The 19,539-nt window shown below is 42.1% G+C and overlaps 1 protein-coding gene across 3 annotated transcripts in view; it reads right to left on the bottom strand.

The window, feature by feature from the left end:
• The window catches only part of LOC149141582 (uncharacterized), a 498,683-nt gene that overhangs the window by 75,893 nt on the left and 403,251 nt on the right, over window positions 1–19,539 (bottom strand). For all 3 annotated transcript variants that reach the window (XR_016265175.1, XM_089452912.1, XM_089452913.1), the window contains one exon: window positions 15,171–15,328. Coding sequence is in view for 2 of the 3 variants with exons in the window: in XM_089452912.1 (XP_089309038.1) it covers window positions 15,171–15,328 (158 nt within the window). In the remaining variant the exon portion in view is untranslated. The remainder of the gene's footprint in view (window positions 1–15,170; window positions 15,329–19,539) is intronic.

Genomic DNA, 19,539 nt, shown 5'->3' on the forward strand with positions numbered 1-19,539 from the left:
GGTGACTCCTATGCCACACCGGATATATCAATGTGCTTCTCACCATCTTGTGGGCTCCCAGCATCATGCTCAACCTCCTCCTCAGGCTCCTAATATCTAGAGCCAGGTCTCCACCAGCAAAAGCGCCCCCTAGTCTCACCCTCTAACTCTCTATGTCCTGCCTGCTCCTTTTGAAGAGATTTGGTGCCCTGATCTGGTCGAATTTCCCCACATGATGTAGATGGTTGCACCCCCACACCCTGCTCACCTCTAATGTCTTTGTTGTAAGGGTGAGAACGAGTTTGGTCTGTCACCCTCCTCAACTGGGCCAATAGCTCATCGTCCCAATGAATTCTACCCCAGAATTTCTGCATACTAGATTTCCCTTGAGCCATGGATTTGTCTTCGGTTTCACTCGTCATTGTGCACTCATAACCAAAGCTTCCATGATCTTCTGGCTGGTTTCCCATAGCTGGGCCAAGATCATGCTCTGATACCATTGTAATGTTCCAAACTAAGGAAAATAGTGCTATGCAAAGCAAATAATATAAACAACATAAAATTGAAACATTCAATGCACACCCATAAAAAATCCAGCACTATCCAACAACTGAGCCATTTCAGTGTTACTTGGGAGCGGGAGCAAAAATGGGAACAAGAGTGACATTTTTAGAAGCTCTCGATTTGGGAGCGAATCTCGGAGCGATTTAAAATATATATATATATATATATATATATATATATATATATTTTATATTTTTTAATTTTTGATACATATATGTCAACAAAAACATGTAGAATGATGAATTAGATATAAAAAACATAAAAAAACATAGATTGATCATTGAACCATATCACATCAATCATCTAGAAGTTATAATCTTCATCAACCATGTCCACAAGTTAGTAACATATATATTACAACTGCAACACATTGAGTCTCGTGAATCATGATTCATCAAATTCAATCTTAAAGTTTCAACTTCAAGCTTTCAAAATTGAAAATTCAATATATCACATTTATCATCATTGATCACCAAAGTTGTACTTGTAAGCTAAGTTTAACCATTACAAGAAATAATATCTTAGATATTTCTAAGTTCTAACTGTTTACATGAAATGAAATGTTATAAAATGAAAAATGAATAATGAAAGGAAATGAAACAACTTTAGTCTTTCACGAAGCATCATATTCATAATTCACAATCATTACCAATGAGTTATAATTGCCAACTTCAAACTTCAAACTTTCATTGTCACAGTCATATATTGTTCACAAAAAATATCATTATGATATGAAAGAGTCAAGAGTCAAGAGTCAAGGACTCAAGACTCAATAGTTATGAAAACTAATAGAAACTAGAAAAGACAAGTAAACTGTAAATCTACATGTGGCCCTTGCCACAAGAGTCTCCTGTATAAGCAGGTCGTGGTGGTCTTTTAGGCGTCTCCTGCACAGACCGACGACCAGAACTAGAAGGCACATGCCCTCCATATGAGGGTGTAGATGGAGGTGGCGACAACAAAGGAACAAGACTCGGAACTCGAGCACTACTACTGGATGGTGGAGGTGGCATGGCTGGTGTAGTTGCTTCACCTTCATTCCTTATAAGTTCCTCTTCCAGTTCTTCAAGATGTATAGTGTCATCCTCCAAATTGTCATCCTCTGGGTGGTTGTCCCAAATTTTATATGTGGGATCCTCATAAGCCCGATCACAGTAATGACTCAACAACCTCAAGTTGTAGTGCACATAAACCAAGCTTTCTGCCCGGTTTTCATTGAGTCTGTTTCTTTTCACATTATGTATGAAGTTGTAGGTGCTCCAACACCTCTCTGCAGAAGAAGTATTTACAACTTGTGATAGAATTTTTTTTGCCAATTTTGGCAAAAGTCCCTGACCGCCATATGTTTCCCACCATGTGAGAGAATCAAATCTGTCTCTGTCTTCCATTGCATGGAAGGTACCAAACAAACCAGTGCCACTGAAGTATCTACCTATTTCAAGGCGCACAGCTGCACATTCCTCCCTATCAGGTATCAACTTTTCTAATGCATCCAAATATCCTCTAGTTACCTCTGCATCTAAATGGGGTTTGGTCCTAATCCCACCCCCTAGTGCAGGTTGGCCCAACCAAGATGTAGAGTAGTATTTTGGCGTAAGGATATACGCCAAGCAATGTAGTGGAATATTAAGTTTATTCCACCATACAAACACACAATCATGAATCAGTTTGTACAAGTCGGGATCTTTGTTATGAACAATATCTTTTATTTGCCCCAACATGGTATCCATCTGCTCATACACCTCGCCAATCACTGGTTTATCTGTATCTGCAAACCGAATCATGTGATAAATGGGCTTGGTGAAATCCAATACTTGCCTCACACTTGACCAGAACATACCATCAAGAGAGGCCTCCTCCACCAGTTCAAAACCTCGCCTATCAGCTGCATTTGTAGCCCTTTCCTTTAATACCTGCCAGTGTGGACTTGATACCATGCTAGCCAATGACTCTCTTACCTTCAAAAGGCGCCTAAAGGTGAGGTAATAGCTACCAAATCTAGTCTTCACAATCTTCAACATCTCCAATCTTGAGTGACTGCGGAAAAGGCCATGGGTATTGCTATGATTTGTAATAAATTTTATCATTTTTTTGCCTTTCTTGTACAAATCACCAATCCATTTGTATTGTTCATTTTTGTTCTTAACAACATCATGCATCAAAAGGTTCAATGTGTGAACCAAACACCCAGACCAAAATATGTTGGGGTATTTATCCTCAATTGCTCCTGCTGCCTTACAATTAGGAGCATTATCAGTGATGACTTGGATGACATTGTATGGCCCAATACAGTCAATCGTTTCAAGTAATGCTTCTGCAATGTTGATGGCGGTCTTGAACTTTTCTGAGTAATCATATGCGAAAGATGGTACCACTAACAGACACAGCAAGAACACTTATCAATGGCTTGCCTTTTACATTTGTCCATCCATCAAATACAATGGACACCCCATGGTCAGTCCAAGAACTTGTCATTCTATTCAAAGAATGTGATATTTTTGCTTTTTCATGATCAGGTCCAACAGTTCTTGCCTTGTCATACCCAGGGCTCTTGTATCTTTTAGGGGCATCATTTATGGCAGAAACCATTTCGTGCCAATAAGGTGAGCGAAGAACATTGAATGGTATCCCACATGCATAGAGAAACCTGTAAACTTTTGAATCCACATCATTCCTACACCCCTCATCAAGGAAATCTGATATGGTTCTACGCCTTAAAGCTAGTGACCCTGTGCCTCCATATCCATTGCCTTGGGAGGATGTTGAAGGAGTTCTTTGTGCTTGTGATTGTGACCTTGGTTCAAAGAAACCCCTTGATCTTTTAAATTTGTATTCGGCTTCCTCTTCTTCCCTTATGTATTTGGCTCTATTTGCTGTTGACACATCTGCACAAGTTTTGATTCCTATTTGTTTATCTCCATCCCATGGCCTTTTCCCGCAGAGGTGTTTTCTGGCACGAGTGTATGAACTTGTGTAATTATTGTTGCAATGGGGGCAATGAAATTTAGTGGTTCCACCCGCTTTCCATGTTTCAGGCCTGTTAACATATTTCCACAATGGGGTTTGGTCTTGTTTAGGTTTTTGAGAGTCATGTTCACCCTCCTCCAGCTCCTCCTCACCGGGTTTTTATCAAATCCACTTCCTCTAGCTTCTTCATCCCCCTCTTCATTTTGGCCCCTCCGTTTCCTACCCTCTAGCACCATAATAACCAGAAAAGGGACCAAGAAGAAGAAAATGCCAAGAAATATAACGAGGTCCATGATGTTTGATATTTGTAGGCTTTTGAATCTGCAAAATTTAACGGGAATGGGAATGGGAATAGGAATGAGAAAATTAATTTAATTTATTTAAATTAATTAATTTAATTTATTTAAATTAATTAATTTAATTTATTTAGATTCATGATTTATTTACTAAATAAGCTATATATTTCCTAAATTACTAACTAAACTAAACTAAATTACTAAATTACTAGGTAACTAAAGTTTAAATTACTAAATTACTAAGTTACTAACCTCCTTGCAGGCTTGCTCCTTGCTCCTCGGCGCTCGCTCCTCCCTTCTTCTCTCTCCTTTGCACAATCTCCTTGGCTCTGCTCAACTCATTCAAGTCACAATGAAATAAAAAATGCCCCCCAAGCCCTTTTAAAACAAATTTTATTTTTAAAATTAAATGTTTTTTGGCGTTCGCGATTTTTTTCGCGCTTTTCCCTCCTGGCGTCGCGCGCGTTGCTCCCGGAGCGAAAATTAAGAGCTCGGGAGCGATCGCTCCCTAATCGCTCCCGGGCTTTAATTTTCGCTCCGGGAGCGACACTCTTGAGATCGCTCCTGATTTTGGCAGGGAGCGCAAATTTTTTTATCGGGAGCGCGCTCCCGAGCCACTCCTGGCCGAAGCGCGGATTGGAAGCGGGTTCAAAGGGGGGGGGGGGGCTCCCCCGCAACTCTGAGCCATTTTATTATAATCTGGGAGAAAAGTACAATAATGTGGAAGTGGTGCACTTGGGCTTGCCTCAAATGGCAAGCATGGTTAAACCCAGGTGGTAATATGTCAAGCCCAGATGGCATAATAACTTTTGCAATGATGCCCTGCGTTGCCCCTGTGAAACTGTGCTATCTACTGCAAGGATGTTGTTGGAAACCCCACCTCTGGTGCTCAGACAATTACAGAAAATTAACCCTGGCCTCTCCACCAAATACCCGGAATAACCCATAAAGGAATTGGCCAAATGTTGACCTCGAAATTTTGGCCCCAATTCCTCTTAGCTCCTCTAGCTGCTGGCTGAGTTGGGACTGTTGTTTGATGTTGAAATTTCTAAGTCTATCCGTTAGAAATTTAATCTATATTCTTTTGGTTTGTTTCTTCTACTTGTTAAATTCGAACAAGTTATTTAAACATATAAATAACAAAATAAACACAATATAGTCTCAACATCTATAGATCAACAACTGAAAGAATCAAACACACAAGTGACACCATTATTTTTGGACAATTGTCCCGAGAAAAACTCAATGCGGGAAAACCAGTGCAGCTATTCTAAGGGTTTAGTATTATGCAGTATTTCCTTGAGTACAACTGGGTGCCAAACTAGCTCACCCGACAAAGAAAAAGAATCGACAGTCATACCTCTCTATTCGGAAACAGGTATTCAGAAAACTTGTCCCAAGAAACCCTCTCCAGCAACTCTGAAGCACTGCATCAACCTCCCACTGCTTTGTGTCAGCCTCCTGCTGCTCTGCATCAGCCCTAGGAGGCACTATGCAGCCTCTAGGACCCTCTATGTCACTCCTACTACCTTCTGCGTGGATGACGCAAGCCCTCTGGCCTCTGCATTGTCTCTGCTGGGCTCTGCGTGGCCTACTCTGGCTGTTGCGTATCGCTCTCTGCCTCTACGCTGGTCTCTCGGCACTATCTCTGCTTCTCTATCCAATACTCACTGCCCCTCGCTGCTAATCACTGATTTGACTTTGCATAGCAACCTCGCTAAATCGAATGACTGATCACTCTGGTGTATCTTCCAATTGACCCTCAAGCCTCCTCTTATACTTTTCAAGTTGTTCCTTCAACAAACGAGATTACATCTCTAATCAATGGCTAAGATTAGATTTAGCATGATCCATGTCTTTTGGAACCTTCTAACCCAATTTTATATTAATACCCATTAATATTTTAGTTTTCTTAAGTTTATACTTAGGAACTCCATTAAAAATATTAATTATTTTAATATCTCCTAAACCGGGAAGAATCTGCCCAACCCATTTATGGCTCTTGGAGATCTCATGTGCTTTAGCCTCTTCACCAATTTTCATGTCCAGAGCACATCCAATGCTACCCCAAATCAACACTCCCTCTTAGCGAGGACTGTGCTTTAGTAATACTCCTAACTGAGCATCACTCCGATTATTTGGCACCGGTACCTGTGTTGATGCTAGGTCTCCCCACCCAACATCCTCTGCATTGATGCATCCTGTACTGCTGCCCATGGCCCTGCCACTGACACTGTTGCATCCGTACGGCAACTCCCTTTGCATCCGTGCTTTTGCTGGTCCATCCTCCCAACACTGCATCTGCATTGCATCCTCCTCTCATCATGCTGCATCGTGCCACTGCATACTGCTGTTGCACTGCAACTCAGTTACTGAGAAGTAAGTAACTGATCCTCCCAACTTCTAACATCCCTTTCAGGCTAGAAACACTCCCAAAGCTGAAGCTCTCTCTACTGCTAACAAGCGCTCCCTCTATTGACCTCTACGTTGCTACAACAACTCCCTGCATCTTGCACTGTTGCAAACCTCTTTGTGCCATCCTGCACTATTGCAACACTCTTCGTGCCTCTCGCATTGTTGCAACTTGCTAGACTCGCGCTGCCTGGGGACTCTTGCACTATAGCACTCTCTGTTGCTTCATCCACATCCGTCTCTACCGACATCCACGAGTCCTGTTGCTCTTTCTTCGGGGCTCTCGTAGCAAGGTATGATCCAAAGGTTGGGTGCCTCAAGGATCCTGCCCCTCATCGCCTGTAGTCCTCTTGACTACAGCTTGATGTCTCCCCACCTCTTCTCTAGAGGTACATGAACACTCATGGCACAATCGTCATCCTCCTCGATCTCCTTCTCCGCCTTCGCTAGCGTTGACTTAGAGTCAGACGCCTCTCCCTTAAACTTCTTCTTCGGACACTGGTTCGCATAATGACCCAGTTCCCCATAGTTGAAGCATTTGACCTTGGAGAGGTCCTTTTTCTTCCTCTTCTCCTCCTTTCCTGCAGATGCCAGAGTTGCATCCTCTTCCTCTTTCTTCTTGATCTGGACTCGTTTGCTGATACTTCCCGTCTTGCTCAATCACTTGATCTCCTCTTGGCGAAGAGTTGCCCACAATTTTTCCCAATTTGGAAGATCTGCCCTGCCCAGTATGCTATAGAAAAATGTCTGCCACTCCTCGGAGATTGCATTAAGTGCGGTCCTCACCAACATCTCCTCATCTAGCATGGCCCCTACGGAAGTTAGCTGGTCCTGGATCTCCTTCAACTAACTGAAGAAGTGATCTATCTGCTCCCCCTTCTACATCTGGTATGACCGCAGCTGATTCTCAAGTAACATCTTTTTCTGCATGGAAGTATGCTGGTACAAATTCTTCAAGGCGTCCCACATTTCCTTTGCCGTCTCCTTCTCGGCAATATGTTGAACTACATGATCCTTGACCCCATCAAGCATGATGCATTTCGCCTTGGCCATTGCCTCCTCGTACTTCTCATTATCAACTGGGTCAACTGGGATTGCCATTGTTCTCAAGGCGAAGGCCTTGATGCGATGTCTATCTAGAATGGACAGGATCCTGGCCTTCCAGACCATAAAGTTGGACGCCCTGTCCAGCCTGTCCTAATCCCTCAGCCCATTCATGGCCATCTCTCTGCTCTTTTGTTGACTCCTGTTGAGTCTCTCTACTTCCTGCCTGGAAGTTCTCTGCTGGACTCCCTCTGAGTCATGATTTCCCTTCTGGAAATCCTCCTGCCAATCGTTAAGTTGCACCTCTCTGATCTTCTGTGGACCTGCAACATTGATTCGGACTCCATGGCTAGAAATTTGCCTCAGTAGCAACTCTCTCTACCTTGGTTTTGCCCTGTTAGGCACTGTTTTGCCCAAAGTACCCCACTAGCTTCACTCGCGCAAACTGCCCACAGCTTCCTATGCCCTAGCAACTAAAGGACTAAGCCTCTAGGCTCTGCGCAATGCCGACACTGGTAAAACAACTCCCTTAGCCAACTACGTCAACCCTCCTAGTCTCTGTGTGGCTCTGCGTGAGCCTCCTTCTGCCCTCCTCAGCGTCTGCGCTGGCCTCACTCTGGCCCGGACTGATGACGCAATCCCTCTACGTCAACCCTTCTTCTGTCGCTTTTTGCAAGGATCAACTTTTGTCACTTGGGACAGTTGAATCTACTGCAAATGCTTTGCTTAGCTAATGGCTTCAGCTGTCTTGTGATCTGCAACAACGCTCTGATACCATGTTGAAATTTCCAAGTCTATCCGTTAGAAATTTAATCTGTATTCTTCTGGTTTGTTTCTTATACTTGTTAAATTCGAACAAGTCATTTAAAACATATAAATAACAAAATAAACACAATACAATCTCAACATCTACAGATCAACAGCTGAAAGAAAACAAACACACAAGTGACACCGTTATTTTTGGACAATCATCCCCAAAAAAACCCAATGCGGGGAAACCGGTGCAGCGATTTTGAGGGTTTATTATTATGCAGTATTTCCTCGACTACAACTGGGTGCCAAACTGGATCACCCGACAGAGGAAAACAACTGGCAGTAATACCTCTCTATTCAGAAATAGGTATTCAGAAAACCTATCCCACGAAATCCTCTCCAGCAACTCTGAAGCACTGCGTCAACCTCCTGCTGCTCTACGTCAACCCTCTGAGGCACTACGCAGCCTCTGGGACTCTCTGCATCACTCTTGCTGCCCTCTGTGTCGATGATGCAGGCCCTTTGGCCTCTGCGTTGTCTCTATTGGGCTTCGCGTGGCCTTCTCTGGCTATTGCGTCTCGCTGTCTGCCTCTGCGCTGGTCTCTCGACACTATCTTTGCCTCTCTTTCCAGTACTCACTGCACCTCGCTGCTAATCACTAATTCAACTTTGCTTAGCAACCCCCCTCTAGCAAATCGAATGACTGATCACTCTGGTGTATCTTCCAACTTACCCTCAATCCTCCTCTTATACTTTTCAACTTGGTCCTTCAACGGCCGAGATTACATCTCTAATCAACGGCTAAGATTAGATTTGGCTTGATCCATGTCTTTTGGAACTTTTTAACCGAGTTTTATATTAATACCCATTAATATTTTATTTTTCCTAAGTTTAGACTTAGGAACTCCATTAAAAATATTAATTATTTGAATATCTCCTAAACTGGGAAGAATTTGCCCAAACCATTTATGGGTCTTGGAGATCTCATATGTTTTAGCCTCTTCACCAATTTTCATGGCTAGAGCACATTTGATGCTACCCCAAATCAACATTTGACCCCTTAGATCTACCCATAAAATTATATAAAATTAGGAGTGTGATCCTTGCCCAAAACCCAGAAAAACCCAGAAAGGGTTTCCCTTGGTTCCAACCTTAAAAAATTGACCCTTCACAGCTTGGCCCTCCTCCAATTTCGAATTCTGTTGTTGTGACTGATCCTATCAATCTCTGCTCTCCTAACTCCAACAATCCTCCTCAAATAGCCCTCCAAGTGATCTCCTACTTCTCCCAGTTAGCTCTAGCTCTACAATTCCTTCCTCCAACTCCCACGTGAACCCAATGATGGCTCTCTGCGCAGGCCCAGGTGACTGTAAATCGAACTACTCCAATGCAACAACCTCCTACTCCAAAACTCTCCTGGAAGGTTGATCCTCCACTGTAGCTTCAATGCCCAAACTCCCTCGACAGTTGCTGCTCAGATGAACCCACAAGCAACACCTACGTGTTCCCCTTCTACGTCCTCTAGAAACACGTACTCGCTGAGACAAATGCTGAATGATATGACTGTGAAACTCCACCGGCTCTCCTCCAAGGTAGTACGAATTGCCTCCCTAGGGTGGCACTCAAAGTCCACCAAAGCAAGGGTTGAGATCTCCGCTCGGAGACACTCCTGTGCTAAATAGTACAGTACCCTGGCTAGGCAGCTCGAGCAAATAAGGTTGAGTTCAATATGTCAAAAGATAAGATGCTAAAATGAGGAGAGTTGCCTTCCTTATATAGATTTCGTGGAGCACTTTTCTCTCCATTTTCCCTCCATCGTGGGTCCCTCAATTAACCATCGATTCCCCCTCCATGCAAATTGAACTAGGGAATGCGTATTCTCCTAGTGTGGGTGGCCCCCACGTACAAATTAACCACATCAAAATAACTTCTACTAAGTCTAGCCTCCTAATGAAATCGAATGGGTACCATCACCTCCAAAATCGGTCCCAAAATGTAGAAATTAATCCTGTTCCAAAATAATTTAGGAAGGGACATTACATATTCCATATTACAAGATACTTGAGGCTAATAAACCATCCCCCATCCTTCCCTCTCAAGAAGTCAGCGTCCTTAAGGGGCCAAATCAAAAGCAAAGCAAGAAATGGAAGCCTAAAAAGGAATTTATGGTTGGGCACATTGTTCTGGTTGACAAAAACCCTATTCTTGTCAAGATTCATGGGAAGGTCGGTGAAGACTACTATTACATTGCTAAACTTGACGACGAAGTTTGGCGATAGCTGGTCAAATTAAGTCGCATCACCCATTTCCTTGATACTTGATAGTGTATTATATGCATGTTAGAGTAGGATGCATTGCATGCTAATTTTCGCATTAGAACTAACATCATATTCCTTTTATCATGCTAAAGTAGCTTCATTTGGAGTAGAATTGCATTTAGACTTTAAAATTTTATTTTTTGTTGATTTTTATGGCCTAACATAAGCATCGGCGATCATAAGATGCCGCAAAAACATACTGCCTCATGTGCTTAGTTTTGATGTGTAGGTAATAGGTCTACTGTCCCAAGAGATTGTTGGTGTTCTCATGACCTCCTCATTCGAGTATGTTCGTGCACTCTACTAAGAGATCATGTCCTAGTTGGAGCCAAATGTTACCCACCACCTGTGGGTGACACCCATAGGAGAATTTTTTCTCCTATATTGTCTTCAACCGACAACCAGTAGCCCCTTACATCCCTTAGATAGCTCAATGTGCCACCACCTCCACCACCTTAGCCAACCATTATGCACCCTCGCCTATCTGTCATGATCGTATGTATGAAGGTGGGCCTTCCAAACCCAAAGGTATGGCTTTCATTATGTAGTTGGGTAATTTTTCTTACTTATCATGGACACTTTTGGGCATGGATTAGTGGGGGGATTCAACAGAAAGAATGGACTTGGTTTGTACACTTGTCCCCTTGTCCAACTTGGCGGTTAACCTTGTATCTTACTCCCATGAGATCTCCTTTATTGGCTACTAGTTTTAGGATTGGCACTACATGGGAAATCCTGATTTTGGTTGTGTGGTCCTACTTCGAGACACCACATACATCACTCCTCCTGCTCATTATAACCCCTTTTTACATATTTCCCATCCGAGTCCACATTTGTCCATTGGGTCCACAAGGATTTAGCCTATCGCTCCCCTTGTCCACACCTTGGGTCGAGCCTAGAACTTTTCCCCGAAGGTTGATGCAATGAAAAGGAAAGTAAAAAGCATAATTTGGCAACTCTCAAAAGTAAATGTACCATAAAATGAAAAAGATGGCCGAGACATACAAATTTAGTATGTGGGAAAAAGCCAACATGACCTCTACCCCTATTATCATGGCCATGACCCTGGTTCTTAGGCCCCTCATATTGGCCCCCCTGCATCATTAAAGAACCCATGATTTCCCCAACCCCTGGTGGGTGATGAATTGCCAAACCTCAAGGGAATAATCATTGCTATATCTTCACATCATGCTTTCATTCTCTAGAGCCCCGAGCAGTTATAAAATAAAAATCAACAAAAGGAAAAAGGCATTTGAAGAAGGGTGGACAAACAAAGTTCGGGTAACTCATGTACCATGATTGCTCCCTCCTACATCTATACACCCCCAAGTGTGGGCCTCCCTCATCATAGCTACCCTTGTACCATGGCAGGTGACTTGGAGCTTTCCCCTGATGCCCCACTCCATTCCATCATTATATGACATGACACGAACCATATGAAGGATGTACCATGGACATGCCACTCCCTTAGAGGTTGAAAGCACTTAATAGGGTCCTTGATTAACCTCTTTCTTGAACTTGGAGACACTTATACACTCTAAAGCCCATTATGGAACAGCATGCCACTATGAAGTGCCCACTTGGTTCCATGACTTGTAAGCTCATTGCTCAATTACACTAATGATTTTTTGTACTGAAATGTGAGGAGACGCATTAGACCTTACACAAGATTGGAGGTGGGTCTTCATCTTGGGGTTTGGCCTCCCTATACGGGGTCCAATCCCTCCAGAGGGTCATATTGGCATTTATAGGATGTGTGTTGAGAGCCAAGGGCCTCCACTATAGCAGAGAGCAGATAGTCATGCCATGGGATCCTTCAGCACCATTCATTGCTAACTTGTATTCCACTTATTTGATGACGATGATGCACCTAGACCACCGTGCCCAGCCGGCTACACACTTGCACCACACACTTGGCAGTTGATCCAAGGCCCAGATGGGATTGTGTCTCACCATGGGAGACAAAGGGCGGGCTTGCATCATTCTTCTAGCCCTTGCAGATGGGAAACATGCTTGTTCCATTTAGTTGGAGACCCATGAGGATGATTTTGTGCCCCCACAACCACTAAGGGGCACAACAAATCATTTGCCTAGAGATCAAGGGACCATCTCCTTCATCGCTATTTTGGAGCCATTTTATTCATTTTGGCACATGTTGGACTCCATTTGGCTTCCCAACGACCCTCTTAGCTACTTGTCTATCATTTGGGTTCTCTTGAGAGTCTAATTTTTCATATTATGGAGCTATTTGGTGCGCTTGTCACCAAAATGTTGTTATTGGTACACTATTTTATTATTAGGGTCATCATTAAGCCTAATTAGGCAATTCAAATCCCTTAGAGGATGATATAAATTGACGAGAGGTTCATTTCATTCATCATCATCACTTGGATTTGTATCTTTCTCTTCTTGAGAACTTTGCACTACCTATCGATGGATGAATTGGAGGTTCTTTAATGCATTTTAATGCTTGGATTATTTCTAATCTATCTTGGAGCTTCTCTCTTGCAAATATGATGGATAGATATATTCTTTTTGTCATGTAAGTTTCTCTTTTATGCAAATTTTTTTATTATATGTCTAATGTATGGAATGTGGCATCATGATGCTGCTTGTGCTCTAAATTTATGCGAAAATCTTGAATCATTTGGTAACCTTGATCTATTGAATGTGTTATTCATTTGGAAATAAGAGTGAATGTTCCTAGGGGTTAACTTGGGTGGTTCAACCTTGAAACTCCATCTAGCTTTGCAAAATAAAGTGTAAATTCCTTGTGTGACCTAACTAGGACCTTCCTAAACTAGAGAAGTTGTATATTGGACTCCTTGATGAAGCAAAGCTCTAGAAATCAAATTTCATTCTTGACTCCATTCTCCCAATAGGCTTGGCACTGATCCTTGTCTTGGTGATCACATTAAACCTTTATTTTCTCCTTTTCTTTCCCTTTTCTTTCCCTAACCTTTGTACCCTCTAGGGCCTAGTGCAGATTACATTAAGGAACTCCTCTTCAAGTGCGAGTTGGTCCACTACTACGCTAGGACTTTGTATAGGTGCTCTCAAGATTTCAACGAAATCCCATGGCTAGATCTCGAGATATCCTAAGCCCTAGCCCCAAATATATTTTTGTCCCTAGGTGTCCTTGGTTAGTGGCATCTTGGAGAGTCTACTTGCTCAAAAACTCAAAGGAAGTTAATCATTCATTTGACTTTCCTCCATCCTTCCTTAGCCTACACATCCTCTCAAGAATCATTCAAACCCTAGGCCAAGCTACGACCCAATTCATTGACCCACAACATAACTTTGCCTTATTCCATAAGTCCACTTTGGGAATCTTGTTTCTAAAGGGAATCTTAGGTCTACGGCATTCCTTATTAAGGAATACCTCTATTCCTTAGGTTTAAGCCTCCTTTGGGCCTTTCTTAGAGAGCCTTTCACCTTGCTTCCAAAGCAAGTTAACCCTATTATTTGAGTCTCTCTTGTGAATGGGCTCTACAAATCACTACTTATCCTGTCATTGACTCATCATTCTTAGTGATTTCCTTATACCAGGACTCCTCCCATCGGTGAACATCCATAAAGATCAGGGGACATCAACTGAGGTGACAGTGGGTCATTGTCCCATTGTTGCCACTTGATCTAGTAGTAGTCACTTTGGAACCCCTCCTAGGACCCCTACTGAATCGAGTGGTAACATGGCCCAAGATACTCACATTTCCTACTCTGAGATGGAATGATCTATATCTATAGACGTGCATGTGAGGAGACACTACATCAACATAGCAAGTTCATGAACTTTTCTAGTGGAGGAGAAATTTTAGCTAAGGAGAAATCATGTGGGGGATCCCAATCCTTGGGAAAAGAGGAAGACAAAACACAAAGAATCTGTTGATTATTCTTCATAAATTCACCAAATAATATACAAGACTTATTTATTACTAACTCTAAAAATACAAATTATGTACACTAATCTGAACAGTAGAATAACACTCTTATGTTTTGTGACTATCAAATTGTTATCTGGCTTGCCAAAAATTGAGTGTTTTATGAAAGAGAAAAGCATATTGAAGGTCCACATGGATATATTGAGTACCTGTATAGCACAAGGAGATCAAGTTGATTTAGGATGCAACGTCAGACCAAGTTATAAATATGTTCACTAAAGCACAAGCAAAAAAAATGACCATTAAAGGATGGTGCTATAGTGTTATTTCATATTTAATTAGTATTTAGGGTCCATGTAACTAGACTTTGTAAAGCGTTGAATGTAATTAGATCTGATTCCTCTCAATTAATTTTTGTATGTGGAACAATTACAGTAGTTTGAGTAGCTATACAAAATATTGAAGTGATATGCATAGACATTGTTCCATATCATTTATTGAAGTATCTACATGAAGTAATTGTATTATTTTCGAAAGAATTATGTTATTTGTCTCAAATTCCAGCATAAAGCCATATTACTCTAGAAACACCATTGGAACACTTCGAGACAATCTAGATGCAACAGAGGAATCCAAACAAAGCTGGGATGTAAGCCAAAAGAAAGCTCCAATACCAACTGATTTGTGCAGAGTGGAAATGGGGAATGTGGGGCAACTTCAAAATTTAAATTCACTCTGTTTGCATTACATAATAACATCTATTTATAGTGCAACTTTACATCAAACTTGGGTAGTTGAGAATATATTTTCAACATTTTATGAATCTAGCCAAAATTAACTAACTAAACCAAAAGACAGGTGCTAAAATGCCTGCTAAAAATAGACAAAATAAGTTTTTAGTAATCATCACATAACTGTCACTTTTTCTATACACCCACATTCACACAAGAGCTTACCATAAATGTTCCTTCATTAGAATAATTTGCTGCTTCCTTGTTAAACATCGGGCCTATATTCAACTGCTTTGCTGCTTCAGGTGCATTTTTCAATACAAAAGACAATGTATTGGCATCTGTAATTCCCAAATCGTATGAAGAATGTAATAAGTTATTCCCTGCAATGACAAATTGATAAGAAATCAGCATATCCAAAAATTAAACAACATCAATTTGAAACCAAAGAGTCGAAAAACTTGAATTTTTGCACATACAAATCTTCACAGGATCAGGAAAGCTCCCCTTGTATTTTACGAAGAAATGAGTTAGTTCATTTTAAATTTAGTCCACATAACTCAACTCAAATATGATTGAAAATGAGTTCCATGTAACGACAAGTTCCATTTTAAACATGATAATTAGATACAGTTGTATGCATAGTTGTAGTCCTGTCCCTTTGGAAAATGTGCATCTAGCCTCTACACCGCCACCACCAACCCTCCAAAAGCACACATAGAGAAGTCATCTCCTAATACTGAATTCTGGAAATTAGGGTATGCTTAAGGGTAGAAAAACATGAAACAAGAAACCTACATGTTGCATCAAGCTTTCAGAGGCATGTACCTTACTTTTTCACTGGAATTCTGCTGACAAAATCTTGGAATTTATTTCTAACAGCAAGACTCAAAGCACTCTTAATGGACGGAAAAATGGGGTGCTTCTTTGATGGGAAAAAATGTCAGTGATAGATTTATATATGCTGAAGATGGTTGCTCAATAGAAATTAATGTTCTTGTGTAATGTCCCAAACGAAATTTTTTTTTGGAAAAAACACTTCACATAAGATTACCATTCACTTAATAGAAGATTGCCATGTAAAACCCAAACACCGGAAATTTGACAGAAACAATAAACCCACAAATTGCACGAAAATCTCATTAAAAGATCACAACATGAGGAACAATGAGAAATGAAGCAACAAAATCCAGCTTTACTATATAGAAATATGTGCCAATAAAATAGCTAGGAACGACCCTCCAAGATATGTAATAATACTGATACCGGCCTTTTAAACAAAATCCACCAAGGGGAGATGGGTGCTCGCTCAATCTCTCTAAATCATCCGAGGGTTTCTGTCCTGGGGCTACCAATGGAGTAGAGAACCGGGTTCTCAACCTCTCATACAAAAACCAATGACAAATCCACGATGTCCTCCAATGACCTCCTCCTCCTCTTTAATAGATCTGATGGACCCCTCTAGAATCTTCTATTTTATTATTATTTTAATCATGGAGCTCTTTTCCCTCTTTTGTTTTAATTAAAATATTTTTTTAATATGGGGAAAGGGTAAATTGGCCATCATGTCTCCTCAAGTCACTGAAACTCCCATCCAAAAGTCCCATCATGTAGATCTTCTCTTTCTGGTTCCAACGAGCTATTACATTGAGGTGTTTCATCAATTAATCTCCCCGGAATGCCACCTCAAGCATAATTAATCAAGTTATGCCCAATAATAATGCTGAATTTTGAAAGTTGTCGGAATGCAATGGAACAAAAGGCAAACTGTGCTGATGATGGAATATGCCAAGCAAATGCCATCAAATCCCATAAAAATTCCTCAATACTCCATCGAGATCCCTGATGACATAAACTTGCTCCACTGACCTGGCCATGCCATGTCCTGGAAATCCACCCTGGTTGTACTATGGAGAAGAATAAAAATGGACATGATATTCCTCCCGCCCCAAGATTGCTTTCCCTCAAGCAATCCAAATCTGTGGACCAATGTGGTGGCCCAACGCCACTAAGACCCAATTCCTGGATCCCATATGAACCACTGGTCCACATCACGTCTCCAAGCTCTCGAAACATGATTGGATCCTCCAATGCCTGGATCCCATGCCCATCTATGACTCAACCTGCTGCCAATAGATCCACCTAGATCCCAATGCCACCAAGAAGGAGCGTTAATGCTACATGGCTCCTGCTGTGTTGTAGCTCTGGCCGTGAATGCTGCCCTACCAACTGTGTACCAGCTCATCACCACCTTCCAATCCAATCCTTGGTATACCCCAAGGTCAATCTCATGATATTGACGTTGCACTGAGATACCGATGAGTTGCCAACCCACATTCTGTTGGCGACTAGAGCATGTAATATCCCCCACCTCTAAGGGCTCCTGCAGTACACTGCTCTCGACTAAGAATGATACTCCATCAATAGGATACCAACTCATGATCTCCCACCAATCTAAGTCATGGACTCTTGTGTAAGGAACAAGTCTACTATGCTGATGCTGGTCCATGCTCAACTCATGCTGCCCTATCTGGTTGGTCAGCAATATCCATCGAGAAAGTCCTGCCTCTCTCCCTGTAATGGGTACAAGTAGCCAAATTGTGCTGCAAGCCCTGTCTATGTACTCCTGGAGAGGGTTGCTGCCTGAAAATGTTGTAGCTCGGCTAGCTGCCACTACACCTGTTTGCACCTCATCAATGGGTAGACCCAAAGATGGATGCACTGCCATCTCCCTCGCCTGATAGGAAACTCCACGCTCTTCCAATCCACCAATCTCCTGCCAAACTATCCTATCATACTCCAGCATCTCCTGAGGACAAGTGTCAATGAACATCATCACCTTGCCAGTTGTTTGTGTCTGCTCCTCATCAACGACTGACCCCAAGGGTGGCTGCTCATCCTCCATCATCACAAGTTCAATATGAACCTCCAATTGGCTCTCCCAAAATGGCTCATCATGCATACTGTGCGCCTCATCCTCCTCAGCTGACTCACGCTCCATAATACTCTGCTCATACTGACTCATCACTGGTGACACACTATCCCGAATGTCTCTCCTAGGACCCATGGACTGCTCATCATACGAATCTGGCCTAATGTCAATGACTCGCCATGACTCATGCTCCTCTATGTGCTCTCTATGCTGAATCATCAGCCACTCATCTGCTCCCTGATCTCTTTCCCACATGGGAACAATCAGTTGCTCCTCGTACTCCTCTACCACACATGGATGCATATCTGGGCTACTGTCATCAACTCCATATGACTGCTCGTGCTCCTCTAAGGTATCATTGTATGAACCCATGGACTCGTCCAACGAAGAGTCCTCATCCTGACATACATGAAGAATATTTCCCTGCTCTACCGCTGTCATCTCCTCAGTGTCACTCAAGCATGAGTGGTCAGGTCCCCAAGGTCCTTTGCAGATGAAGCAAAGTCCCTTCCTCCTCATCTCATTCTTGCTGCATGAGCCCCCAAACCTGAGCTACTCCTCCCTGGTCAACTATCTCCTGAACAACCCAATGTTCTGCTCAACCAACCTTTCGGCTAGCTCATAAGCAGCGAGTGAGACCAGTTGCTCTCTCCGCCAGACAAACAATAGTCGAGACTGCAACTCCTGACAAATGGCATCACGACCTCTCATACATGATGACAAGATGGGTTGCATGTGTGCTATGACTGTGTCAGGATGATGTTTCCTAATGCTGAAGAAGCATTGGAACATCTGCAGGATCAAATCATCACACTCCAGATCAAACATGATTTCATGAGTCCTAGTCATAGCCATAACTCCTAAAATCTCAAGCTTCTTCCCAAAGGTAGAGCCTGCACTATTGTCCAACTCTCAAAAAGTCTCTGTTATCAACTTGAAAATTCTCCTCATAACATTATCATTGAATGGAGGTGTGGGTGCAGTCAACCTCATAATGTTACTGAGACATGATGCAACCGGAAGTTTGACCCCTTCACAAGGTTCTTCCAAGAACTTGGTTTGTATTAAGGCTAGCATGGCTGGTTTCAAAGCCCACTTCAACTTCTTCCCCTCTAACTGACTCACTGTGGAAAGGAGGGGATCTAGTTCATCAAGTTTGAAGAGAACTTTCCATGTGACCCTCATGCGTTTTAATTCTGTCCCAAGTGAAAAGATTTTTTGTCCTATTTCCTGCCCCTTTTGCACATGCTTTGGTTGTTCTATCTAAAGAATGGCATAGACCCTTTTTGAGAAGGGTCTGTTGTTTGTTGTTGTTGGTTTATTAAGGGAGTTAATGAAGGTTTCATCCATATTTTAGTCAAATGATATCAAGTACAGCAATAAGGACACAATAATCATTGGCTGACTCAGTGGTTGACACAATACACTGGCCTTCTTATATCAACAACATAAGCCTAATCTCATACACAAGATTCTACCAACAACCTTTAACTTACTCTTGATAACAACCCTGCTATGCTCAAACACTGCTAGTATATATGCAACAGGACTCAATCAATGGTACAACAGGACAATATAAATATGACAGCCCTTGCAACCCACAACTGCACTAGTTCTTTGACACATACTCAGTTATCTGGACAACAACATACTTTCACCCTA

This window comes from Pinus tabuliformis, chromosome X (genome assembly GCF_031772625.1).
Source record: "Pinus tabuliformis cultivar Carrire ecotype Pingquan chromosome X, CPIR1, whole genome shotgun sequence".
NCBI classification, from domain to species: domain Eukaryota; kingdom Viridiplantae; phylum Streptophyta; class Pinopsida; order Pinales; family Pinaceae; genus Pinus; species Pinus tabuliformis.